At 51.5% G+C, this 11,444-nt stretch overlaps 2 protein-coding genes across 10 annotated transcripts in view; both read left to right on the top strand.

Annotated features, from left to right (window-relative positions):
* The window catches only part of G0S2 (G0/G1 switch 2), an 18,501-nt gene extending 17,589 nt beyond the window's left edge, over positions 1 to 912 (top strand). For 7 of the 9 annotated variants that reach the window (XM_027659876.1, XM_027659878.1, XM_027659875.1 and 4 more), the window contains exon 3: positions 298 to 912. In XM_027659876.1, coding sequence (XP_027515677.1) covers positions 317 to 634 — 318 coding nt within the window. In that variant the 5' untranslated portion in view covers positions 298 to 316 and the 3' untranslated portion in view covers positions 635 to 912. Of the gene's footprint in view, positions 1 to 275 lie in introns of all 9 variants that reach the window. The other 2 variants (XM_027659874.1, XM_027659873.1) reach the window with 1 other exon arrangement.
* Positions 913 to 6,972: 6,060 nt separating this feature from the next.
* The window catches only part of LOC113954818 (corticosteroid 11-beta-dehydrogenase isozyme 1-like), a 4,834-nt gene continuing 362 nt past the window's right edge, over positions 6,973 to 11,444 (top strand). Inside the window, exons 1-6 of the mRNA XM_027659633.1 lie at positions 6,973 to 7,104; positions 7,211 to 7,302; positions 7,930 to 8,060; positions 8,599 to 8,710; positions 9,295 to 9,480; positions 10,059 to 10,202. Coding sequence (XP_027515434.1) covers positions 7,215 to 7,302; positions 7,930 to 8,060; positions 8,599 to 8,710; positions 9,295 to 9,480; positions 10,059 to 10,202 — 661 coding nt within the window. The 5' untranslated portion in view covers positions 6,973 to 7,104; positions 7,211 to 7,214. The remainder of the gene's footprint in view (positions 7,105 to 7,210; positions 7,303 to 7,929; positions 8,061 to 8,598; positions 8,711 to 9,294; positions 9,481 to 10,058; positions 10,203 to 11,444) is intronic.

Genomic DNA, 11,444 nt, shown 5'->3' with positions numbered 1-11,444 from the left:
GGGAGCGATGGGATGCCACGGGGAGCGATGGGATGCCACGGGGAGCGGGATGCGGGGTTGCCGTGATCCAGCTGGATCTCCCATCTCAGGGTCTGCTCTGCCGGGCGGTTCCTCCCGCACCGCGGGCACGCCGGGGATGCTTTTTCCTGCAGCAAACCCTCGGCAAAAAAATCCCAAATTCCCCGCTGAAAGCAGCGCTGGGGGATCCGCGGGGAGTCGGGCTCTGGCGCTGCAGCAGCCGGATTTAACTAATGTCCTCCTCTCTTCTCTTGTAGAACCGACATCTAAACCCGCTGCAAAAAACCAACCCGCAAAAATGGAAACCGTGCACGAGCTGATCCCCTTCGCCAAGGAAATGCTGAGCCAGAAGCCCAACAGGAAGATGGTCAAGCTGTACATGCTGGGCAGCGTGCTGGCCTTCTTCGGGGTGGTCATCGGGCTAGTGGAGACGGTGTGCAGCCCTTTCAGCTCCGAGGGCAGGCTAGAGGAGGAGGAGGAGGAGGAGAAGAAGAAGAAACCTGCCGCGACACGAGAGCAAAGGGTCCCCCAGAAACAGGAGGATTTGATCCTGGACAAGGGCAAGACGCCGGGGGCGGTGCAGAGAGCCCTGGTGACCAGACTGCACGCGTCGTAGGGACCCGCCGAGCTGCCTGCTGAGCAACCGAGCACAGAGACTCTGCTGCCCCGGCCTCCCTGGTGGTGGTTCCAGCACGAAGAGAGAGAGAGAGAAAAGGCTTGGCTGAAGGAGACTTGAGAGAAGAGAAGGGTTTTATTTGCTGCTGTGCAGCAGTGGGGGGAAAAAATACCTTTTGTTGGTATAAACCTGTGCCAAGATGCACAGCATGGTTTCTTATTTTTATTACAGATGCATTTTACACCATTTTGCAAGATCAATAAATATTTTATATGGTACCCAGTGCTCTCTTGCTGCGTTTATTTTATCTTTTACTGGTTTTACTCACTTCTGGCTCCTTTCAGGTGGCAGCTGGGGGGATCCAGAGAGTAATGAAGGGGCTGCAGCCTCTCAGTAAAGTCCCCCCAGTGAGGCTGCTCTGGGGCCAAGGGGGTCAGTGGGTCTGTACTCCTGGCAGCTGCTCCCTTCCAAAACGAGCCAGCTGGGGAGGAGGTGGCATTTGTGTCACATGGGTGACAACCATGCCCCAAGCTGGAGGTGGGGTTGTATTTCAGGGGGTTATTTGGGTTCAGTGGCACGGATTCATGTCTCTGTCATGGCCATGGGTTTACAGAACTGTTTAAAAATCAATCAATAAAACCCCTGTCCTTGCCCTGGCAATCCTCCAGCTGGCTACAGCTGCTGCACAGCAAAAAAAACTTTAGAAATCTCTTCTACCCTTGCTGAGATCCTTCACAAACCCACCACAGACACCTAATCGTGCAGAGTAATATCATATTCCAGTATTACAGGGGTGTCAGGTGGAAAAATTGAAGCATGGAGGTGGCACAGCCAGTCTGAAGGGTGTGGAAATAGAGTTCCAAGCTTCAGGCTGTACCCAGGGCACTGCCAGAATCATTAGAGGACTTTCACCTATTTAAAAATCATTCTGGGCACAGGCAGAATCTGTTGCACTCAGAACTATGTCATGTTAGTCAAATAAAGCCCCCAGACAGGCACAGCTGAATGATCCTGACCACACTTGGGAGGGGAAGGCAGGGAAACAGTCACAGCCGGGGTAGAAAATCCCTCTTTATCTGCCCTAAGCCACACCAGCAGGGCAGAGGTAGGAGCAAGGCTACACACCTTGCACAGGAACTGGGAAGTGTGTCAGGAACATGCCATTCTCTGGCAAAAAGCCAAACAACTGATCCAAGCAGCAGATCCCAGAGGAGTTAAAAACGCTGCCCGACTCCGGTGCCCAACGCGGGCGGCTCCTCCCAGAGGTGCACCAGTTAAGATCAGCATCTGAAAATTCCAGAGCACAGCTGAAGCACAACTTCATAGCACATAACCCACAGCAGTTCGTTTTGCTGACCATTATTTGTGTTTAAAAAAAAAAACCCCAAACAATAAAAGAGCAGCACGTTGCAGACCAGGAGTCCTACCCGGTATCTGCCCAAGCTTTCAGTCAAGTTTAAAGTACCTTTTCCTCAGTTAAAATTAAAGTTTTGAGTAAAATGGCCTTTGAGAAGTCCTTTATTTAGTTCATAGCCAAGCCTTTGGATTCTGGCAAGGTCAAACAATCCGACCTCTCATTGACAGCAATGGAAGTTTCATAGGAAAATGTGAGAATTCAGGCCTGAAGAGAGCCATCAGCTGAGGAGGGTCCATCATCCTCCCCTACCTGCCAATTCCAGCTTTATATTTGCAACCCAGCCTCAGGGATAGGGAAGGCTGTCCTGGAATTCCCTGTGGCACGACTGATGCATGGACAGAGCAGGGACCTGGATGTCTGTGGCTGTATCAGGCATGAAAGTGTTCCCAGCTCTGATCAGCCAGAGCTGAACACTTAAACGGATTAAACCAAGATGACAATCACATCTCTGTCCAAGGAAACTGTTAATCCCACATCACTTCCCAGGATTAGTGCTACTCTACAAGTCACAGGTGTCTCATCTTGCCCTGTGGGGAAGGGGAATTTTAAAAACAAGGAGATGGAGCTGGTCTCAAGCAGCCCAGCCTGTGAGCCCAGAGGTGACGGGGGAGCTCCAGGTGAGCTGGGTTTGGCCCTGGGTTTGTCTTCACACCTCGTCACATTGTGCCGTGCCCTGCTGCCCACACCTCCTGTCCACAGTGATCCAGTCACGGGGTTCAGGGGCTTAAAGCAAAGAGATTTGTGAACCAGTCAAAATAGCTCCTCCTAAGGCAGTTAACGGGATTAGACAGATAAAGCACCGCCTGGGACCCACCTCGGGAACATCGTGGCCTGCCATGACAACCTCCTGCCTCCTGACGTCCTGCAAGCTCAGAGGTCCTTTCTGGACACACATCACCCTGAAAGGCCAGCCTGGGAGGTCAGCCCTGCGTGTTCCCACTTCCCCAGGGGAATGTACTGACACTGGACAGGGCTGGCTCTCTGCAGAGCACTGAATTAGATAGTCATTGATAGCTGACTTTACCACAATGGCCATAAAAAGGGTTATTTAAACCACACAATAAATTTCTGTGTGCACAGAAGCTTTGTAACCCCTTTAACATCACTTTAATGATGACTTGTCAGATGCAGCAGATTAAAAGGCTTCAGCCAATTTCCCCACCCTTAAACCACAGCACCACCCTCCAACCCAGCCTATTTTCCCAGCCCCACCAAGCCTGTATTCCCATTCCAGGTAAACTGCAGCAAAGCCTGGTCAACACAAGTACCACAAATACGGCAAACAGCATCCACACACACCTGCCATGGAGCAAACAACCATTGCCATGAATTGCAAAGACAAATTTTAGTTATAAGTGCTGGGACATACCAGACAGCAACCAGATGGAATAAGACACACAGACAGTACTTGTGAGGACACCTCAGGCAAGCTACTGGGTAGCAGCAGACAGAGCATCTAAGGCTAAGCTAAACTCAGGTCCTGAGGGATAAACTCCTGAGGACAGCCACACGTTGCCCAAGGGCTCAGTTGCATTGCTGAGTTTGCACGAGGCCAATTTCTGTTGTTCTCTTTGAGACTTGTTTGTATCTAATCTATAATAACCTGTAAACGTGACATTTTCCTGGTACGTGAAGTTCAAAGGAAAATTGCAGCTGGCACGAGACCTGGGGAGTGTTTGCCTGTACCCATCCTGCAGCATCTCTTCAAAGATCCTATTTCAGCTTGGAGCTGTTGTCCATGGAGCTGAAGGCCACCCAGACCCAGCAGCCCTCACTCACACATCAACCACTTCAAAGGCATGAGCTGAATGTCTTCAGAGAGTCCTCATTCCCTATTTGTAGTTTGGATACCGGATATTTCAGGAGCTGCCAGGCTAAATTTAGGGATGCAGATAAGCATATCAACCTCAGGCACCCAACACCAAGGGCACTGGGAACATGGACAGCGGCCAAGATTCAAGGCAGCCACAGCTCCAACAATCAAAGAGCAAGGCAGCAATTCCTGATTTGGTCACACAGGGAAAAAACATTAATTTAGCACTTATAAATGACTTAAACATCACAGTATTGTCTCTAAACCAGCACTGTGTAGAAATATGATGTCAAACCAAACCAAACCCATCCTACAATCAACTCCAGTCTCTCCCTTGGGATCTGAGAGTGCATTTTTCTGGAGTGATGCAGCTGTGACAGTGATGGGGTTTGCAGGATGTGCCCAGGAGCCACAACAATGTGACGTGAAGCTGTGCCAAAACCCACAGGCATCTGTCATGGTCCAACAGCATCATGCTGACATGCAGTCTAGTGCAAGGATAACTTTATAACATGATAGCCCTGTCTGGAAAGAACATATTTAGAGCTGTGTTCGTGGTAAAGGATGCTGGGAGAGCTGGGTATGGAAAGTAAAGTCTAAATATCCATGAGAGAAAGGAAAGCAAGAGGAGAAAGAAACAAAAAATAAAAAGGAAAATCTTCCGCATTTAACCAAGACTTGACCATTGGTTGAAAAAAGCCAAATATCACTCAAAAGAGGGAAAAAAAATGAAACAGTATCCAAATTCCTGCCGAGTGTGTTTGAGTCTTTGAGCTGCCTGCACAAACCCGCCTGAGCCTCAGCCTTGCTCTGGAACGTGCTCCCTCCAGGGACTCCCCAAGCTCCCCTCTCCCAGTCTGTTGTCAGAACAAGTTTCCTTTCACAGATTCGTTTCCTCCGAGGAGCTCCCGAGAGCACTAAAGGAAGAACCTCCTCTGTGCAGAGAGGGCAGCACCGTGCTGAGCATCACCCCTCGGAAAACACAGCTCCGAACAGACAGGGACACAGAAGGGACTTGCAGCAGGGGAATACATCCAGGATAATCCGGGTGAAGCTGTTTAGGAAGCCATAGAGCTCCCTCTCACCGGGTCAGGGCCAGGCACAGGCCTGGGGTCCCCTCTCCGAGGTCTGGACCAGCTGAGATGAGAAAACCCTTGTCCGTCATCGCCTTTCCCTGCCCTGCTCTGCCTTCCCTCACTCCCCGCCCCCAGGAAAAAGTCAAAAACAAGTTCTTAAGTTGCACACGGGAAAACAAGGCCAGAAAAAGCTGCGAGTGGGAGTGAGGAGCAGCAGCAGCACCCTGGAAGGGACGGGTGGCCAAGAGCAAACCCACGTGGGCAGCGAAGCGCAGCCGGATCCGGCAGCTCCTGCCACAGCCCCCGACCCTCCTGGGGACCACCCTGGCTTCATTTCCACACACTGAACTGCACGTGAACTGCTTATAAAAGAAAATCTACATAAGTTTCGGCCAAAATATTCAGTATTTCAAGCCTTTATTATCAGCTACTTGGTAAAAACCCAACCCGACCCCATGAATTCTCGTTACCACCAGAGAGGCGAGCGCAGTGTCGGCTCCAGAATCCCCCCCCGCCTCCATCCCCACATCTCCTCGTGCTGCTGCAGAGCAAAGAGCACGATACCTTCCTGTCACGCTTGCAGATGGTGCACAAAGGTTGCTGATTATTGCTTTACTGCAGTATCCTAATGCTGGTAATAAACTAAACTATCTAAAAAGAGCCTCTCTCCCTGCCGGCAGCACAGACAAGATCAGCTGAGATATGGTTAATTACTTCAGTGTTGGTGGTTTTTTTTTCCCCAAGCCAAGGCATGAAATGGTTGCCCCATCACTGCGACTCAAGTTCAAAGCAAAGGGAGACAGGAAAAGGCAGTGAGTTCACTGGTGTTATCTGACCAAGCGTGGGCTGAGTGCTTCTTATCACAGGGAAAGTTGAGACTGAAGTAGAAAGGCAGAAAAGAAAAAAAATAATCTGTAAAGCAGTAGTAAGGCCAGAGAGCTCCACTGACCTACCAGGTACACCAGTGAATTAAAGCATCTTCATTTGAAGATGCAATTGGAGGGTAAAATTTCATTTAATAATTCCTTCTGGCTGGTTACATTAGATTGGTCTGAAAGAGAAAACCATGGACTTTTTCCCAGGAAATCAGACCATGGAGCAGCCCTTGTCCTGTAGATCACAGATATCACGGAATTATTTAGATTAGAAGAGATCTCTACCATCAAGTCCAACCTTTAAGTGATTTCCACCAAGAAATCAAGTGAGGCTCTTGTCCCAAAAAACACATCCTTCTCCTGGCAGAGAAGGCCAAGGCTCCAGCAGGGCAATTCCAGGAGTACATGGAGCTCCCACAGCATGTCCTCATCCCACAGCAGGTGCTGGGACTCTGCAGTGAAGATCCCAGCAGCACAACAAAGCTGGAACATGGTTTATCCCTATTGCACAAGATCCATGGCGTTGAATTTGCTGCTACTGAGGCTCAGGGAGTTAAGGGGGTGTTTAGTGGGTTTTTCACGAGGTTATATTCACCTAAAATCAGAACAGAGCTTGTACAAAACTCAGAGCAGGAACCACAGCAGAGAGGCCCCTTATTTCTGTGCAGAAAACACACTCAGTGTTTCACTGCAAACCTCTCTGTGCCCACAGAACTCCCTGGAGCTGGGCTGGCTGCACCCTGGTGACGGGTTCTGCTCAGCCCCTGCTCCCTCATCTGCTCCCAGAGGGAACAGAAAAAGAGATGGAAAACTAAACCCTGCCCCAGCAAAGCATTTCTGGAGCTGTTTTGGAGCGTGATGTGCTTCTGGGCCCCCACTGCCCAGCTCTGGGCACAGAGCAGTGACACCCTGGGGAGCACAGGGACAATTCTCTGTGTGTCCCCAGGGCACAGCAGCCCCCCAGTCGCTCTCCCAGTGCCAGACCCGGGTCACATCCATGCACATTGCCTGTAGGAATAAAGGAGGATGTTTAACCACCTGCACTGGGCTCCCTCTGATGTTCTCCAAGTGAAACTTGATGCTGCTCAGCAAAGACACACCTCTTCCAGGGTGTTGTGCAAAATTCTGCATTTTAACGTAGGACAGGAAATATGAAAAGAGCCGGGCAGAACCCAAACAGCCCCGCTGGCCAGGCCGAGCAGCGGGGAGCAAATCAAAGCCTTGGCTCCTCTCATCCAGCCACCCGTGATTTTCCAGGGCTTTGGAAGTCGCAGCTCCTCCGCTGACAGGTTTTTAAGGATTCTCATCGCTGCTTCCCTCTGGAGCAGCTCTGCAGAGGGCTTTTTTTTTTTTTGGTTCCTTCCTTCTCTCTCATGCTCTCTCCTCACTCCACAGTGGGATGGGTCGGTTGCAAAAGATTCTCATTCCCTTGCTGGGATTGGTTTTGGCCTTCTGGTTTTATTCTGCGAGGGAGAATTTCAAACCGGGTGAGTATCCAAAGTGACTCTGCCTTTAAAGCAAAAATATGAAAAGCCACATTTGAATGCTTTGCGTGGAAACCATTCAGAGCTTGGACCAAGCCAAGCCCGAGCCTTTGTGTGGTGGCTGATAGCAGAAAGTTGTTTTGACGAAGATTTGAAGTCCAACCGAGCGAGGAATATGCAGAAATACTTCCTGGGGGGGAGCAGGTGAGGCAGGGGGCTGAGGGGGAGAGGGCTCTGAACGCTCCGTTTTCCAGTGTGTAACAACAGAGCTTATAAACATGACTTTTAAATAATGGATTTTAAGTTCAGAGAATGCACTTAGTGGGTGATTTTTGCTACAGAATAGTTGGGGTGTTGGTAAGTTTTGTCCCGACTCGTGGAAAAAGCTGCTGAAAGAGTCAAGTGCTGTCCCTGGGTCGCTGCATTCCATGAGGAGCTGCAGCAACTCCATGGCTTTTTCCATGAGATGGGAGGCATGTCCTGGTGCTGGATGCTTTGCACTCACAGGCTCATTTACCTCTCAATTCAGTGCTTATTCTGAAGGGTGTTACGGGATTTTTTTGAGTTTTAGGGTTGTTTTTTTTTCTAACAGCATTTGGATAAATTAAATGCCTGTGCCTCGGTCCCCAGAGATGCTGAAGGGGAAGCGGGTGATTGTGACTGGAGCCAGCACTGGAATTGGGGAGCAGATTGCCTATCACCTGGCACGGATGGGATCCCACATCCTCATCACTGCACGGACAGAGGCCAAGCTCCAGAAAGTAAATGGCAACCCTGGGCACTCCCACATGCACATTCTCAGCAGGGCACACATGTGAAGGCCAATCTCACACCACAGGTACACCCACCACGCAGGAATATCCACACAGGCAATTTCCACAGCACAGATCCCAGCTGGGAATGGTGGCACTCACAGGTAGACACCCCTGTGCCGTCCAGGGCTCCTGCGTGCACAGAAATCCCCCTCTCCTGCAGAACATGTTATAAGATTTGAACTTATGTACACACATCCCCACGGACACAGGCTGCCTCAGCACACACACACACACCCTCATTCCACTGCAGTGATAGCCAAGCCCCTGCTCTCCCCACACACACACACGTGCAGTTCCAGACCGCACCGAGAAAGAGCCAGACCGCCTCGGGTGCAGGAATAACTTCCCAGGCTCCCTTTGAAGCTTAGAAGGCTCCAAACACCGCTGTTTCGAGGTGGGAGCACATCACAGAGGGAGCACAGACACCCCCTTTTGGTCCCACCCCGGGGATGGGTGTGCTCCTGACGGGCTGTGTCGGTGGCAGGTGGTGCGGCGGTGCCTGGAGCTGGGAGCGGCCTCGGCGCGGTTCGTCAGCGGCACCATGGAGGACATGGCCTTCGCCCAGCACGTGGTGAGCGAGGCACAGGCCTCGCTGGGTATGTCTACCAATTGCTCTCCACGAGTGACAGCAGAACAGGGCATCTCATCCTGGCCAGGCTTATGGCAAAAAAAAAAAAAAGTGGGAGAGGTAGCGCGAGACGGGAGAAGTTTCCCCCTGGTTCTGCCCCCTGCCTGGCTTCACCACTGCCCCTCAAACTGAACTGCACTCTCGTTTTCAGCCCCGTGCCCTCATGACATCCTGTTGCAGTGCCACAGTCCTGGATTTCATCACCCAGGGGCTGGAGTGTCCGGCGGCCCCTCGGCAGCGCCGGTATCGCGGTCACGGGTCACGGCTGTGGAAATGCACAGTCCCTTCTCCCTCCCCGGGCCCACACGCAGCTGGGGGTGATCTCCCTTGTGCCGTGGCATTTGTGTTTTGAACCAAAAAGCAATATATCACAACAGAGTTTTTACTGGCAGCCACCATCTGGAGTATATCCCTGTCCCAGAGATAACGGGCCACAGCTCTGACCCAAAAACCTGATTTCTTCTGATTACACTTCCCAGGAAAGGCTGTTTTGCTGGTTGTAGCCCTCTCCCCCCCACCTCCAGCACTAAACGCCCTTTCCTCTGCTTGCAGGAGGCCTGGACATGCTCATTCTTAACCACGTTGGTGCCTCGTACTTTGGTTTTTTCGATGGGGACGTTGAGCACGTACGAAAGCTCCTGGAAATCAACTTCCTCAGCTACGTGGCCATGACCACGGCAGCCCTGCCCATGCTGAAGGAGAGTGAGGGCAGCATTGTCGTGGTTTCATCCATGGCAGGTGAGTGGGGAGTGAGGTGGGTGACATGGGATTCACCCAAAAGACACCGTGGGCTGGTTTTCATAAGTAGCACACAGGCAAAGAGCCACAACTGCTTAATACTCATAAACAAAAAAACAAACACCAAAAACAACCCCAACACTCAAATCCAGATTGTTTTGGGGTTTTCTTGATGGAATTTGTTTTCTGCTCAATCCAATCTCCTCAGTTTGCTTTTTGACCAGCCCTGCAACTAAACCCCACAGTTGGTGTGCTGGGCAGTGCTCTGGTCACCAGCTTAGCTCAGGATCCAGGGTCAGGAGTTCAAACTTTGCTCCACCTCTCCCCACTGAGGGTTTTGTGGTTACTTTGGGTTCCTCATACCCTCAGCAGAGACGTGAGCCATGGTGTTGGCCATAAAACCTTAAAAGAGCTAGAAGCCAACAGGAATATTTGTAATGCTGCTGTTCAGGGGCCAGGATGACAGTTCACTAAGACTGAACTCCCCTTGGGCAAAATACTCTCTCTGATGAAGGGCAAAACAGAGGTTCAGGCAAAGCAGCTTCCTGTGCTGTAACAGAACTTCACTCTGTGTCCAGGTAAAGTCGGGTTTCCCTTTACTGTCCCCTACTCTGCAACCAAGTTCGCCCTGGATGGATTTTTCAGCTCCCTGAGGCAGGAATTCAGCATTCAGAACATTAATGTTTCCATCACACTCTGCATCCTTGGCTTCATTGACACTGGTAAGAGTTGTGCTGTTGGATGCACTTGTCAGGAGCTGAGCATCACCATCCTGCCCCTCAACCCCCTCTGCCACCAACTCCTCCTCTCCCCTCTGGGGTATCTCTGGGGGATTCCACCTCTCTGCCACCAAAACCAGTCTCAAAACTAAATTTATTTTTCTGTGTAATGTAAAACCAACCACTGCTTAGCACAGCCAAACATCCAATTAATAAAAACACCAGCCACCTCCCTCTCATCAATCCCACCTATTGATACAGGAGCAAAGGAGGGGAATGCAGTGCATGTGTTTTGCATTTTCTGGGTGGAATTTGTTTTGATACAACCCACTCACCCCAGTTTGCTTTTTGAGCAGCCTTGCCATTATACCCCAACTCTGCTGTCAGGCTCATCTGAGATGTAGAGCTCACATACTCCCAGCACGTTCTGCAGGGCAGCAGATCTAAGTCTTATCAACTTATTTATGCTTTGACATGCACAGTATGTCCAATTTTAGGAAACATTTTGTAAGCCCCACTCTCTGTTTCACATTAACAAGGTGGCCTTCCTCAGCTACCCCCATGTGCTCCTTATCCCCTGAGTACCCCTCAGCCCCTCCATGTGCTCCTTGACCCCCTGCTCCCCTTTCAGCCCCTCAGGTATCCCACTCGCCCTTCTATGTGTCCCTTGGACATTTTCTCATCCCTCTGTCTGCTCCTCAGCCCGATGTGCTCCCCCTCTTGCTCCTGTGTCCTCCTCAACTGTCCTGTGTGTCCCTCAAGGTCCTAACTTGCTCCTCAGCCCCTGCATGTTCTCCTCTGTGTACCCCTTGACCCTTGGCTCTCCCCTTAGCCCCTCTGTGTGACCCTTGGGGTCCCCACTCCCCCCTCTATGTGCCCCTCAAGTCCTCCCCATGCATACTCTTCATCCCCTCTCTGTGTTCCCCCACTCTCCCCTCATCCCCCCGTGTGCCCCACGGGGTCCCTACGAGCCCCTCTCTGTGCCCCTCGAGCCTCTCCCCGCCCACCTCTGTGAACCCCTCATCCCCTCTCTGTGCTCCCCCACTCTCCCTCGCCTCATCCCCTCTTTGAGTCCCTCGGGTTCCACATTCACCCACTCGCCCCTCCTTCTCCCATGTCCCTCTCGAGGTCCCCACCCACCCCTAAACCTCCGTGTGCCCCTTCGGGGTCCCCACTCGCCCATCTCTGTGCCCCTCGAGCCCCCACTCGCCCCTCTCTGTACCCCTCATCCCCTCTCTGTGCTCC

The sequence above is a fragment of the Corapipo altera genome, unplaced genomic scaffold (genome assembly GCF_003945725.1).
Source record: "Corapipo altera isolate COAL_440 unplaced genomic scaffold, ASM394572v1 77b, whole genome shotgun sequence".
Lineage (NCBI taxonomy): Eukaryota > Metazoa > Chordata > Aves > Passeriformes > Pipridae > Corapipo > Corapipo altera.
The sequence above is the reverse complement of the archived record's forward strand: the minus strand, read 5'-3'. Positions and strand labels throughout refer to the sequence as shown.